Below are 16058 nucleotides of genomic sequence, written 5' to 3' on the forward strand. Positions count from 1 at the left end.
ACTTTGTCCACCTTTAGGAGCCTCGATAGGTTGTTCAGTTTTAATTAAAATTTTAATTCAATTATCAAGTAATGTTAAGAGAAAAACTTAGGTATGGTTGTCTGACTACATTATTGGTAGAAATCTTTCACAAAAACATAAATGTCTTGTATTTTAGATTTATTGACTTGATATTAGTTTCATATGTTGTGACCGTGCGAGAGTCGTCCTAATTAGACAACATCACCGGAGTTTCTGGCGTTAAATAGAGAAGAAAAAAAAAAATCCACGTGGGATATGATGCATGGACATGTGGTGGGCCACCGTGGTAGCCAAATGTGTCAAAGTGACCAGACTCTTCTGCTCAAGTTATGACTTTGTTCAGTTTGTTTGGGATTTGGCTCCCTCTCCTTTTCCGGTGTAGTTTGTGTGTGTGTATATATATTATATACACACAGATTCATGGCCTAAGATAGCGGCTTTTTATGTATTTTCTCTCTGAAGTTTCTCAACACATCTGATAGAAAATGGGAAGAGCTGCTGCAGCTCATTCATCATCTTCTTCAATAGATAGCAGCAACTATCCTGATCATCATCGTCCTAGCACTACTGCCTCTTCATCTTCTTCCTCTCTTTCTCGGAAAATCAATGGAAATTCCAGAGCAGATTTGAGCACTGATCTGAGACTTGGCCTGAGCATCTCTCCCTCTCATCACAGTGACTTGCCTTCCACTTCAACCCCAAGGTATATAGGAAAAAACCAACCCAATGCATGATTCTATTTTTTTTTCTGCAGAAGAACAAGAAGAAATTAAAGGAAAATAATTCATGGGTTTTTTTGCAAAATTAATTCTTCATTCTTCCCAGCCAAAGAAGTTCTCATCTTGATTGATTTTTGTACATACATACATATACATATACATATACATATATATATATATATATATATATCAACCTATCGTATCGACGAGTAACTCTGTTTTAGACTCCCATTGCCCTTTGAAAAGGTAAACGTCTTTGATCTTTCTGTATGCATGTGTGTATATATCTATGTATGCATGGATGTATAGATGTTATGATTGAAAGTTGATAGACATATTTTACAGGGAGCAAGCATTGATAAACTGGCCACCAATCAAATCTATCTTGAGGAGCACACTTGCAGGGAGAGCAGCAGACAACAGGCGCCATCCCTCCCTATTTGTGAAAGTCTATTTGGAGGGCATTCCAATTGGTAGAAAATTGAATTTGTTTGACCATGATGGTTATTCTGCTTTGATTTCAACGCTTTGCCTCATGTTCAAGACCACCATTCTATGTAAGTTATTAACACACATTTTAGGATTTCCTTGGGTTCATATTTTTAATTTGGCTACCATTTTGGAAGCAGGTCCTGAGGAAAATCATGTTCATTCAGACAAATATCATGTACTGACTTATCAAGATCAAGAATGGGACTGGATGCTGGTTGGAGATGTGCCTTGGGAGTAAGCACGCATAACCCTAGGGAGGCCAGTTTGGTAAACGAATGGTTATTAAACAGGCGCTTAATAACTCTATTTTTGTTACCAACTTTCGCCTCTCCTCCTCCGTTTAAATTTTCTTAATATATACTTGTGTCCTTCTCATATTTTGGCTTTGATACACAGGATATTCTTGACCACCGTGAAAAGATTGAAGATCACTAGAGCAGACAGATGTTGAATTATATTTTGGTCATCCTCAGAGACTCAGATACAGTTTTGTTGTCGTGGTGGTTTATAACTTCGTACTCAAAGAAATTCAGAACTAATATACATATTTTGGGCTACATCCAATCTTGTGTAAATTATCAAATATATAACAGTTGCAGTTTCTTTTATTCAAGCAATATTATATTCTAATTTAGATACGGAGATTGGAACTTCAATGTGAGAGAATAGCACATTATTCTAGCTAACTTAGCTACACTTGTACGTGTCCACATAACAGTTAAGTTGTATATGTTTATACTTCTAGTATTTCACTCCTTTTTACTGTCTCTTCAAAATCCACATCAAACCCAATTATTCCTGAAGTAAAAGTGAAGGGAAAAATTGGGGCTTTTGAACAAATTATTGATAAGAGGGTGGGGGGAAATTTGTTAATATGGGACCATGGTTGGTCTCCATTTTTTCTTATGCACTTCCTTTGTTTCCTCTTCTGTGCTTTTCACATTGTTAGGTGGGAATTAATGTGGTTTCAAAGTCCCTTGTTGTCACAACAAGATGCCTTTTAGTTCTTGTGATGATGAATGATAATTAGCAACTATGTTCCTCATCGAAGAAATGACTTGTTACACGTGTTCGTGCTTGTTCGTGAGCTTAGACGTGCACGCCATCATGCTTGTGACTCCTATCCTTTTGATTGCAGAAACTCGGATCAATTCAAAGATGGATGATAAAGTTATGAGCATCATAATTTTGATCCTAATAATGTTAAGACGTGCAAACATTGACCACCCAATTTCTTGAAACGTCGTGGTGGTGTCTCAAAAAGCAATTGGATGCTAAACCCTATTCCTCGTAACCTCAACAGTTAGAATCTAGGGTTGTTTAGATATAGACCCATACAACTCATATACTTCAGATAAAAACCCACCTATGAATAAACATTCAATCAAAACCCAAAATTTAAATAAATTACCACATAAGAAAATAAGTAACCTATTAATATAAGTTATTTACAATTTATGCCACAACTTTCTATAACTGTTCTCATACAACCATTATTAGCCAACCATTATGGCTAACGTTTTTAACAATTTCTTATATCAGTCTAATAATGAATTAATATAATTCATTAACATATCTATTAACTATATAACTTTAGATAAATTATTTTGCGAACACAGAAACATATATATGATAGTAAAATATAAAATAGAAGATACATTTTTTGAAAAGTTAAATTGTAGGTAAACTATATTCATACAAAAACAAAATTGTAGATACACTATTGTTGTGAAAAAAAAAAAAGGTAAATATTGTATGTAAAATTGTAGATACATTACTAACACAGTAGGTAAATTAGTTTCATATAAAATTAAAAAGTAGGTAAATTATATTCATACAAAAATAAAATTGTAGATACATTATTGTTAAATAAAAACATGTAAATTTTTATCCTAAAATTTGAACAATAGATAAATTATTTTTGTACATACATTAATTTTTAAAAAATTAAACAATATGTACATCATTAGCTTCACCAATTATACACAGTAGGTAAATTATTTTTGCTAAAACTAAACAATAAGTAAATTATTTTTTAAGATACATTAGTGTTGTAAAAATTAAATAACAGGTACATTATTATATAGGTAAATTATGGTAAAAATTTATAGTTGGCAAAAAAAAAAATTATATATATATATAGGTACATTATTTTATTGATAAATATTTTAAAAGATAGACTATTTCATTAAAAAATATATTTAAATTGAAAATTGTTATTAAGATTAAGAAAACTTTCCAAATTAATTCCTATATCAAATTAGAAGCAAATTTTATGAAGTGAGAGAAACATGAATCAACCAAATTCATATAACATGCAATGCATTTAGAATATTTGTGCCTTTTTTATTATTTTATTTTTGTAAAATCATTAATCCTCCTTAAAATCTGCATATGTTTAATTGTGCACATTAAACATGCAAAAAGGGGTATTTTAGGCATTCGAAAATTTTAAAATGTCATAATTAATGAATTTGCTTATGTGAAGTCTAGTCATTGGGTTTTATTCGAGTAAAAATGTTATGTCGGGTTTTATATGAAAGAAATTGAGTTTGAGGGGTTAAAGTCATATTTTCAGTAGAATCTATATTGTAATTCCTTGTATATCTATTTCTTTTGCGACGTATATGCAACTAGGAATAGTTGGATTCTCTCCGGCAACTCAATTAAAGTTCGTTGTCCACAAAATCATTGTATTTGTGCTTGTTATATTCTTGGCAGGCCAACTTAATTAGTCCAGAAGTTGTAATGTTATTAGGTGAGCCAACCACTAGGTTACATTTACATCATGAGTAGTACTCAGGGAACCTAAATTGGAATCAGGGGAAAACTGGCAAATGGATAATGGGGCACTACTCTCTTTGGCTATCTCCAATGAAGAGAGCTAAAGGTCCAAAGGCAAAAAAATGAACTGATTTGTTCAGAAACTCATCTTCAATCAATAGTTGGACTATAGTTCTATGGAGCATATCATGTCATTATTTGGCCATAAGGGCATAGGTTGGTCAAATGAAGCCTCCCTCTTAGCCCCTTTTTTTTTTTGCATCCCAACTCCTCATGTTGTAATAATTGATTCAAATTTAACGGCTAGATCAGAAAAATTAACCAATAAATTTAAAGTATAAATATAAAACTAATAAATTATTGAAATAGCTATGTTTAGCTCTTCGGTTGAAGATGATATATGAGTATGGTCTACCACTGTTCATTTAAAAATAATTTTTCACATGCTATAATTGTTGATGGATTTATGTAAACTTTTTTTGTTAGAAATGACCTTATTGACTACAACTGTATGACCACCAAGCTTAGAAAGGTTAACTACCAAGTCATCCTTATCAGTGATGTCATGTTGGAAATCTACTGTAATCCTTACCAGCTAACATCATCACTTGCAAACTTATATGTCACTTATTTCATATCAATTTCTTTGATCGGGCCTTGGGTGTCCCCGTTCTATGGAACCATTTTGATATCCGTTTGTCACTACTCTCTTATCTTGTGACAACTTATGTAAGAGAGAGAGAGAGAGAGAGAGAGAGAGAGAGAGGTATAAACACAAGGGCTATATGCAAGCTTTTCCCATAACTTGAACATTAAAAGATGTGAATTTGGTGGGTTACAATAGAGTCAACACGATTTGATTAGTTCTTATTGGGGTGTGATATCCACACACCCCATTTTACTTCTCACACACCTTTTTAATTTTCGGCCGTCAGATCGAATGAATTGAAGAAGATCAACGGACATGAATTATCAAGGGGTGTGTGAGAAGTAAAATGGGGTGTGTGGATAGCACACCCCTTCTCATTTAGAGTATCGCTTTTTTAGAAAGAAAAAAAAATAACTTAGCTCTACTTAGAAAAAAAAATAACTTAGCTCTACTATGTAGTGGTATTTCTCTTTACTTGTAAGTGAGAGGTTTTATGTTCAAATCTCGAAAGATCGGAACCAATTTATTCACCCATCCCCGATACACCGTTGCAATGAAAAAACCCTCACAAACTTTTTTTCAAAAAAAAAAAAAAAATGAAAGAGGCGGTGACATTTTTATAAATAAGTTTAACTTTGGTGGCACTCACTATTTCTACATAATTTTTTTTTTAATACACAATACAATTTACATTCAGGGAGGATGAGCTAAGCCTGACAATGAGTTAGCCATAATAATTTGGTTTGAATTTGCCTTTAGCGACAATCAAACCAAATACCTTTCACTTACAAGTAAAGTGAAATACCACTAGATTATAGTATTAAGTGACATTGTTTCTAGCTAGATAGGTCAACTTTTTAATTTTTTTTAAATTTTTTTAAATTTTTTATTATTGATAACGAAAAAACAAGTTACACCTAGTTAAGCGGGGACATAAACCTTACCCCTCAAAAAACAGAACAACAAAAAAGATATATTTATTTGTTCTTCAGCTAAACTTTGGTGGGTCAACTGTTTATTCATAAATTAGTTCTCATTTAGAGTATCGTTTTTTTTTTTACGATAAACAGTTGACCCCTCAAAAAACATGAGTGCCACCAAAGTTTAACTTATTTACGATATTATCACTAAACTTGTCACATCCCGGCCCGAGAAGGACCACTTCCCGGGCCGGGATGTGACAATTGGTATCAGAGCCTAACCCTGGCTGTGGTGTGCCGACGAGGACGTCGGGCCCCTAAGGGGGGTGGATTGTGACATCCCACATCGCCCAGGGGAGTGATCCTTAAATGTATATTCCCATCCTTACCTAGCACGAGGCCTTTTGGGAGCTCACTGGCTTCGGGTTCCGTAGGAACTCCGAAGTTAAGTGAGAATGAGGCCAGAGCACTCCCAGGATGGGTGACCCATTGGGAAGTTGCTCGTGAGTTCCTAGAAACAAAACCGTGAGGGTGTGGTCGGAGCCCAAAGCGGACAATATCGTGCTACGGTGGTGGAGCGTACCCGGGAAGTGATCCGCCCCGGGCCGGGATGTGACAAAACTTTCACCTGAATTTTTTCTTTGATCAATCCCAATCGTGTCATGTATGATATATTTATTTGTTCTTATTACTACAAATTTTTATTAAGTGTTTTTTTAATTATTTTTTTTATCTTAAGAGTTTTTTTATTAAAGGTCCCTTAAAAAACATACCAACAAAAAATACAGGGTTTCTTCTTTATGAAAACTAATGAAAATAGCTTCAAATATTTACATTTTAATAAAAAATCATTTACTAACTTTATTTAATAATAAAGACAAAAGAATTAAAAAAAACACATGAAAACCCAACTTGCGCTGGTCTCGTCCCCCCTCCCAACCCCCTTCCACTCTCCACTTTTTTCTCCCATTGTAAGCTACGTTAATAGATTCTTTATTATTATTATTGTTATTATTATTATTTTGCTTAGAATAAGAAAAAGACTTCAAATTGAATTACATTCTCTAGTTTTATTTTTGTTGTGTTGTTTCCCAATAGTAGTTAAGATGACAAAAGATTTTTCAATATGCTTGAAACACGGGATGGTACACAACATGTCTCTATACAAGTTGTGAGATTCTTGTGTTAAGAAATTAATAACATAAAAAATAAAATTTCTCACCACTTACATAATAACACGTGGTATACTACTTGTATTCCGGGCATAAGGAAAATTTTCTCCAAGATAACAACCAAGCTCAAGAAATTGAATGGAGAGCTACATTTATTATTGTAGGTACGCAAAAAAAAAAAAGAGGAAATTTTAATTTGGTAATTGAAAACAGTTTTTTAAATATAATTATTGAGAACATAATCTTCTCAAGGTTTTGATTTAAATGATCATTTTTGGGTTCATCGTTTTCGGCGCAATGGGTGCTTTTACAAGACCAAAAAGGGTCTAAGTTTCAAACCTTATGAAATTGAACCAAGAATTAAACACTAGTTATAAAAATTGACCAATAAGTAGACAATATTCATGAAACTAGATGACACAACCCGACCAGGAATGTCCACTAGGACTCCGAATCGAGCTGTGTTGGCTGACACCTAGAATGTGACGAAGCCATAAAGTGTGATGATGTGGAAAAATTGTGAATAAATTTAAACCTAAAAGTGTCTAAATACCAAAGTGCACTAGTGAGCGGAAATAAACCCACTTCACACGTGACGTTAGAGCATAAGTAAGTACAGAAGAGTGAATTAAGAATCGTACCCTCGAAATAATCTCCAATACTAAGAATCGCCACAAATCTTCGACGATAAGAAAGCTCTGCTGATAAAACCTGGAGGGTGAAGACAAGACAAGGGTGAGTGACCTTATAAGTAAGATTTTAATAGAAACCATATAAAACATTATAACCCCTCGCTTCAACACCTGTATAATTTCCAGAAAAATCATAATATACCATAACACAGCATGTCATCAGTAATATCAAATAATCATGCGATTAATAACTCATACTAGTACGCAAGTCGGAGTCACCTAGGGTGACCTGTACGACTTACCCATATCTCATCACATATATTAGTTCATGACCTATTTCATCACATATGCTAAGTCATCACATATGCTAGCTCATCACATATGCTAACTCATCACATATCTCATCACATATGCAAGCTCATAAGTCGGGAGTAACCTTTAGTGACATGTACGACTTATCCATATCTCATCACATATGCTAGCTCATAAGTCGGGAGTTACCTCTAGTGACCTGTACGACTTATCCATATCTCATCTATCAATCTAGCCGGAGTCACTTATAGTGACCTATATGGCATATTTATATCTCATCAATCAATCTAGCCGGAGTCACCTATAGTGACCTATACGGCATTACGCCGGCACACGAGTTGGAACCACTGTAGTGGTCTGAACAATAGGACCAGATGTAAATGAATACGCTCAAGTGCTACGATCACGTGAAAAGTCACATACGAGTCGGAACCACCTATAGTAGTCTGTACGACAGGCATGTGCACCTACCTTGAATTCAAGGTGAGTGTATGGTGCAAGAGGTGAACATTACGTGAAAGACTGTGCCCTGGCCACGGGCGGAAGCACTAACACCGGGATGCAGGTTTATGAGCTTTAAATGCATCTAATACAACATGTACGATTCATAAGCAACCTGTACGATAATGCCGGAGTTGCCTACTATTGCAACCTGCACGACAGTGTCGGAGTTGCTTAAAACATAAATGTAGTCATACCATAACCCCATCAATTCAACTAATACCGTATACTTACCTGAACTTACCTGTGTGTCCTACGTTCACCTTTGCACTTCGGAGCGTTCACAATAATTATGTGCAAGGAATATACATATGGAAATACTAGGATGTAAGTCTAAAATTCAACATATCATAATATTTTCAGATATATAAACATATAAACAAATGGTCTAGAATGTATAAACTGTAATGCCCCATTCCCAAACTAGGCTATTGTCTTGATTATTCATTCTCATTTATTATATGGCTGCATCTAACGTCTCGTTAGACTACCTACGTACCCTAAACCGGGATCAAGCCATTCGTAGTTCGCCATAGTATTTCAAAGCATTCACAGTAATCATAAGCAATAATCAATTTATAAACATTTATGAGATTGTCAATCATATACATATATATATAATATACAGTAGAAAGGAAATGACCCACTCACCTGAGGTCCATGCTACGACTCCTTAGCATGCATATCAAGACATCACGAACCATCGTCGCCTATAACCAATTATCGTATCACATCTCAGAGTTCTGACCGATAAAATACATAATTTACATAAAACGCATCCCTACGTACTTCAATTCGAAAGATTTGCATCACGAATTTCCGATCCGTGCTTCCAAAGATCCATATTATACCTCTAGAATAACATCCTAAGGTTTCATTATGATCCAACGGTCGGATCTCCGCCAATTGCCAAAATCAAGTGGCGGTCAACATTTTTATTTTATGAACTTACAAATTCAATTCGGGAAGATCCGTACGTCAGATTCCCGATCCGTAAGTTCTTATGGTAATCAAATATTACGTATTATAACATATTAAACTTTGGTGACGAACCAACAGTCGGATCGTCGAGTCATATAATGACCTATTAACGTAACGTAAAGAATTTAGATTCCAACAATCAACCTACGTCATACAACTACCAAAACTGAACTCAAGGCATCTAATTAGCCTAAGAATAGCATCGACGACCTCCTGGCCACACACCACGGGTGGCGGTCAGCCGCCCCGGCTCGCCGGAAAATTCAACTATTTCTAAAAATTCTCAAAAATTACAAAAATGAAGATCTCAAAGAGTAGAGCAAACTTTATACCTATGGACAAGGCCAATTTGGCCAGAAAAAGCTCCAATTTTGCTAAAATCGTACAAAACCCTAGAATTGGGTGTGATTCAATTCGACCTCCAAACTTGCTCCAACGCCTCCACCACTGCTTGGGCTTTGTTCCTGAGTTCTAGGGGAGTGTTTTGGTAGTGATAATTGAATGAAATTGTTTCAGGTTTGGTGGATCTCGAGCAATCTTTCCCGCGGCACCCATGGTGGTTTTTCCACCAAACTTCAACCAAATTCCTTCAAATTTTGGATGGAAATGGAAGAGGGAGTGCTAGGGTGGTGTTTCCAGGTAGTGGTTCAAGACAATTCACCGGAAATTGAATGAATTTAGCCTTGAAGCTTGGCCGGGTCATACGGGTCAAGAAAAAGACCCGATTTCCCCTCCTGCTCACCTTCCCTCCTTTCCCTCATTTCTCTCCTCTTTGGTTGGTCAGTCTCATCCATCCCTTCTTTCTGATTGGGCAGTAACCCTCTCATTCTCCTCTGATTCTTCTTCTTCCCAATTCCCCCTTCTCAGCCACACCCATGTGGCCCAATCATTTAGCAAAAATAATATAATAAGAATAAATTATTTCTTCAAAATATATTCGGTTCGTAACTCCATAAAACTTTAATTGTAACTCCAAATTCACTTCTGCTTGTGTTTACGCTTTCGTATCGTCGAATACTTCAGAAATACACTAAAAGAATATTTAGTACGTTTCACTACGCATTGGTCAATGAAAACCAACACCTTCACTTCTAGGGCATTTTTGTAATTTCACACCTTAAAAATTATAAAAACTATAATTTTTAGGGATGGCCTGTCACACTAGATCAATAAACAGACACTATTTATAAAACTTGACCAATAATTAGACACTATTCATGAAACTAGATCAATAAATAGACACTATTTATAAAACTAAACTAATAAGTAGATATTATTTATGAAACAAAAACAAGAAGTAGACAGTGTTTCCAAAACTAAACCAATAGGTGGAAATTATTTATGAAACTGAACTGTACAATATTTTATGAAACTGGACTTAGAGCTAGACAATATTTTATGAAACATGATCAGAACTAGGCACATTTATGAAAGTGGACCAAGAAATAGACACTATTTATTAAATTGGACCAATAAATAGTGTAGTACTGTTCAGTTTTATTAACAGTGTCTGTAATGGACGCACGAATCTTGTGTGTCAGGTTTTTTTTTAAATTTTTTTTAATTAAAATTGTGTCATTTTCATTAAAATTTAAGTTATTTTGTCATTTTATTAAAATTTAAAGGTTTTTCATTAATATTTATTTATTTTTTCATTAAATAAAGTTATAGCATGATTTTTTGTTAAAATAAACTTAGCCCAAATCATTTTCATGAAAGTTCCCTTGTTCTTTTAACATTTGGCTTGTAGATAATAAAAAAGGAAATTTCATGAAAAAGGCTTAGACTAAGTTTATCTTAATAAAAAAATCATGATATAACTTTATTTAATGAAAAAGACTTAAATTTTAATGAAAAACTCTTAAATTTTAATTAAAAAAAAACAAAAAACTTAAATTTTAATGAAAAAGACATAATTTTAATATTAAAAAAAAAACTGACGAGTGAACTCGCGCGCCCCTCACACAAGGGTGGACACTTAGAATTGAAAACGGAAACCGAAACACGAACCAAATCGAACCGCACCAAACGGTTTGGTTTTGCGATTTTGAAACGGTTTCGGTTTTGAAACCAAACCGCAACATAGAAAACGGTTTGGTTTCGGTTTTGGCTTTTGAAGACCGCACCGAAACCGAACTGCACCGCAAATATTAATAAACATTTAATTAAATGTCCATATTATATTTCATGTTTTAATTGGTTGTTTGTTAGAATCCATACACTTCGTATATGACTCAACTACACTAGAATATCATTATTCATCACTTTTTTTCGTTCATTAACTTGAAGGACATTTGTTATTTTATACCATCAAACACACATAAGGGTGGACTAATCTTGTTATCAAGAGTCGAACAATGATCTTATAAAGTCAACTCATTTGAAGCATGATATCACATATTCTAGTATCAAAGTTCATGTTTAATGAATTCAAATTTATTCAACTTGTTTTATGATAAACATTGTAAGGGACACTCTTTTGTTGCACAAACATGTTTTAATATCACAACTACATGCAACATGCTAATTGTTTACATAACAAATGTCTTTTTCCTATTGCTATTGGGAAATGCTTATTAATATGTTAAATTGCAAATTGTACATTTTTTCTTAAAAACCAAACCGAAACTGTTTGAAACCACATCGAACCGAACCAAACAGTTTGGTTTCATTTTGGTTTTGGCTTCAAAACCGCACTGAACCGAATAGCAAAAAATTTCGGTTTCGGTTTCGGTTTCACTCAAAACCGTACCGAACCAAACCGTGCCCACCCCTAACACAAACTGTTTTTAAAACTTACTACACAGTTTATAAAACTTAATGGTATTACACTGTTTATTAAACTTACTACACTATTTATGAAACTTAGCTGTACTACACTGTTTATGAAACGTAACGATACTACACTGTTTATAAAACTTAACGGTAGATGTGCGTCCCAGATTTTCAAGTTCTTTCACCAGAATGTAAGAAAAAGATAATAAAAAAAAACATGATCGTCCACGCAGTTAAAGTCATGCATGGCTAATAACTCAATACCATTACTAGAAAAATGGGTGATGAGTCCAATAATGTTGTCAACAATGTTGCCCCACCCTTACCCCCAACCATCCAAACCCACACCTGATCGACTCCCTTCCAACCATACTGCCCCAGATGTGGTTCTGAATCGAACAAAATCCACTTCAATTTGAAATTTTAATTTTAGAGGAATAAAATATGCTTGGATTATGTCAAAGGGTTATGCAACTGAATGATTGGTCAGATGCTCTTTGCATGCGCCTTTAGTTAAGTTATTTTTGTTTTTTGTCATTAAATAAAGTTATAGGATTGTTTTTTTTTTGTTAAAACTCAAGAGGCTAATTAATCCAGAACTGGCGGGTGTGACCGGCATCGGCCCAATCCAATGAATTGCTGGGCTAATTGATCAGAAGACGTCGGGTTCAAACGTACCCGCAACTTGCGAGCCCGTCAATAAAATACGGAAGAAGGCATTTGGAAGGGTATTTTCGGCAAATAAAGACAAGCAGAAGGAACCTCAGAGACTCGAGCCAAAGAGAAGAAAGCGAAGAGTCGGGTCGGGCATGTCAGCCGCTCCGAAATCCAGTAAACTGAAGAAATCAAAAAATTGGTGCAAGGAGGGAGAAAGAGAAGAGAAAGCCATGAAAGGCCAGCTGTCGGCTTCCTCCAGAGGCCCTGTCAAGTTCAGAATGTGAGTTTCTTACTTCTTATTGTTCTATTTTTATCGAATTTTCTGAAGATTTTGATTGTCCTTTTCAAATTCCTGGAAAGTTTTTCTTTTTCGTGGAAAAGATGAAAAATTTCCGGGAAATTTTCGATTATGTTGACAAATTTCACAATGGGGCAGGCCAACAGCTCAGAATTTGGTACCAATTCGCTTGGACCTCGACATCGACGGCCAAAGGTTCAAAGACTGCTTCACTTGGAACCCATCTGGTAGTTCTTTGGATTTTTCTTATTTATTTGTGTTTTTTATTTTTTTCAAATTTTGAAACTTGGGGTTTGATGTTTGATGAATTTGGTGACAGACCCTGACTCGGAGATTGTGGTGTTCGCGAAAAGGACAGCGAAAGACTTGAAGCTTCCTCCGGGTTTCATCACAGTCATTGCTTCTGCCATTCAGGTTGGCATTTCAACCATGTCTAATTTCCCCATCAGATTTTGTATTATATGCGTAATGGGACTCATTAGTTATTACCTTGTTTTCTGATATCAGTCACAAATTGTTGAATTTCGATCACTTGAGGGGCAAGACATGTACACCGGCGAGAGGATTGTTCCGATTAAGGTTAACTTTTATCATATTATGGCATGGTTATCTACAATGGAAAGTAACAACCTTTCCATTTTTTTAATATTATTGATGTTGTTCTATTCTCAGCTTGATCTTCGAGTGAACCGCACTGTCATTAGGGACCAGTTTTTATGGGTAAGCTTCAAAGAGTTCTGCTATCTTATCATTTCAATGCCCTGCTTTTACAATGTGGGTTTGTACATGTTCAATGGATTTCAGGACTTGAACAACTTTGAAAGTGATCCTGAAGAGTTTGCTAAAACTTTCTGCGCGGACTTAGGTATTCAAGACCCTGAAGTTGGGGTAAGACATCGTACTCTGTAAAAAATTTAAGAACTTTTGAATGATTGCAAATTTGGTTGACGCTTAAGTTCAATTAATTTTGGTCAAGGCTTTAGTTTGTGTCGAGTTGGAACATTAATGTCTTTTCAGTTTGCTAAAATAAGATATTCTCTTTTTGCAGCCTGCAATTGCCTTTTCAATTAGAGAACAACTGTATGAGGTTAGATTTTGTTGCTTCTTTGATTTTTCTTTTCATTTATGCTACCTTATGAGTTAAATTTCGCAAGTTATGTCAATGAACACTTTAATCTGTACTCATTTACTATGGTCCTTTTGTATTTCATCTTCTAGATTGTAGTTCAAAGTGTAGCTTCAGTAAGAGAAACCAGAATTAACAAGAAGGGACGCCGTGGAGCTGAGTATACTCCAGTCAGGTTTGTGGTTTTTTTTTCAAAATAAAAGTTTTTTCCCCTTTCCTGGCTGTTGTGCACAATTTACGTAATTAAGTAAGATAGGAAGAAAATAAACGTTAAAGCCTACATGCTATTATATAATTTGTGTGTGATTAATTCACCTATCTCTCTCTCTCTCTCTCTCTCTCTCTCTCTCAGTAAAGTAGGTAGTACTGGATTGGACCTGGTGAAGTTATTTGGTCACAGATCTAGTGTTGTTCGGTATGTCTCTTACCACACTAACTTTTTGATTATTATTATTATTATTTTTTTGCTGCAATTGGAAAGTTTCATGGTGTATGTTAAATAAACTAAAATACTGCGATTGCTGTTCATTGGATTTTATGGATGAATTGTGGCCATTTTTTGGTAGGCAACTCTTCTCCTATAAGTTGTTCTTGTTTTGGCAATAGTTTCTAGGGGCATGATTCTTTTAGCATTCAACCTGGTAGTTAGTTTCTTCATGAGAGTACAGCCACCCTTTTACTGGCCTCCCAAAGACCAAGACCGTATACTTTCTATAGCTTCTTTTGCCTTAATACTCCCGGAATAGCTACACTATCGAACTGTAATTTTCTTACTCCTGTCTTGATCTACTTTGAGGAGGAAAATGCTTGACCAAAAAGACTATGGCCTCTTATCTGTACCTATAAATTAGTACTGTCATACTTATTTCAATAAATGAAGGATTTGGTCGTCTGCATATGGCTACTTACTAAAATCTGCTATCAACAACTCTGTAAGTTTAATGTATTGAAATCCTCCATAGAAACAGGAAGATGAAACTAAAGCCTGTTTGGTAACCATTTCAGTTTTCGTTTCAGTTTTCACCTTTTTGTTAGGAACAGAGGGAAATATATGGGAGGAAAAAAAGGATGAAGGGTGGTTGGAACTGGAAGAAATGTGCATAGAAGAGTACTCAAAATGAAGACTAAAAACTAAAACCCTAAAACAATGTTTAGGAGGTTTTCTTTTTCTAGTTTTTGTTTCTTACATTCTCCTTCATTTCTCTCTCCTCCCTCCACCCTTTTTCATTCCTCATTCCTCCATATATGCATTTCTTCTATCCCTATCAAGAAAAACTAAACTAAAAATGAAATGGCTATCAACCAAACTCTTCGTTGTATACATTGTTTCAGCATGTGAATGTTAACCTTTCGAGATACATATAGATGTTAAGTCCTACACACATATCCAAATTCACCCTCTTAAGTGAGGTTGTACCAAATTGCTCGATCAGTCTTAAGAGTTTGTCCACTGATAGCTTCCCCTATATTATGTGTTCAATATCAAGTGTTTATTCACCCTCCAGCTTTGGAACATCATTTTATCTAATGACAGCCCTCTGGTTGATATGATTTAATTCAGTGCCTTGTGTTTAACATTTTTTTTATTCATAGAGTTGTTAGAAAAAGTGAAACTTGAAATACTGATAGTGGTTTTGCCACTTTGCTCCCAAATGTATCAGGAAAAGAAAGGAGTGGGACGTATATGAACCCATCGTTGATCTTCTATCAACCGAGGAAGTGGAGGCCCTTCAAGCGAAAGAAGAAAGGATTGCTCGGTGAATTAAACAGCTGTGAGGGTTTCAATTTTTGTTCTATAGGGCGCCCGGCACCTATAGGCGACTAGAAAGGAGTCAGAAATCTGTGACTGACGTACTATGAAGTAGGGTACCTGTAGTTGACTAGCTAGATGTCTGTCTAATTTCTCTACATGGTAAAGAAATTCGTCGTTTTGACTCTAATTCTGGTTCTATAATAAGTTCATTGCTCATACCCTGCAAAGTGAACTCCATATATGTGGAATTCTTCCTTACAACACCA

General features: G+C 35.0%; 2 protein-coding genes across 3 annotated transcripts; both read left to right on the plus strand.

The window, feature by feature from the left end:
* Nucleotides 1-329: 329 nt before the first annotated feature.
* LOC126595977 (auxin-responsive protein IAA31-like) lies at nucleotides 330-1979 on the plus strand. The gene is made up of 4 exons (XM_050262382.1): nucleotides 330-724; nucleotides 1086-1297; nucleotides 1370-1466; nucleotides 1629-1979. The coding sequence occupies exons 1-4, from the start codon at nucleotides 507-509 to the stop codon at nucleotides 1681-1683; spliced, it is 582 nt and encodes a 193-aa protein (XP_050118339.1). The 5' UTR covers nucleotides 330-506; the 3' UTR covers nucleotides 1684-1979.
* A 10704-nt stretch (nucleotides 1980-12683) lies between these two features.
* Nucleotides 12684-16008, plus strand: LOC126595974 (chromatin structure-remodeling complex protein BSH). Of its 2 annotated transcripts, XM_050262379.1 has the most exons (10): nucleotides 12686-12895; nucleotides 13052-13140; nucleotides 13233-13327; nucleotides 13421-13492; nucleotides 13586-13633; nucleotides 13718-13801; nucleotides 13962-14000; nucleotides 14132-14214; nucleotides 14392-14454; nucleotides 15701-16008. In XM_050262379.1, exons 1-10 carry the CDS (start codon nucleotides 12768-12770, stop codon nucleotides 15798-15800), a joined length of 801 nt encoding a protein of 266 aa, XP_050118336.1. In that variant the 5' UTR covers nucleotides 12686-12767; the 3' UTR covers nucleotides 15801-16008. The 2 variants fall into 2 exon arrangements, with proteins under 2 accessions (XP_050118335.1, XP_050118336.1); XM_050262378.1 differs by having other exon boundaries at nucleotides 12684-12895; nucleotides 13586-13801.
* Nucleotides 16009-16058: the final 50 nt, after the last annotated feature.

This window comes from Malus sylvestris, chromosome 13, assembly GCF_916048215.2.
Source record: "Malus sylvestris chromosome 13, drMalSylv7.2, whole genome shotgun sequence".
Lineage (NCBI taxonomy): Eukaryota > Viridiplantae > Streptophyta > Magnoliopsida > Rosales > Rosaceae > Malus > Malus sylvestris.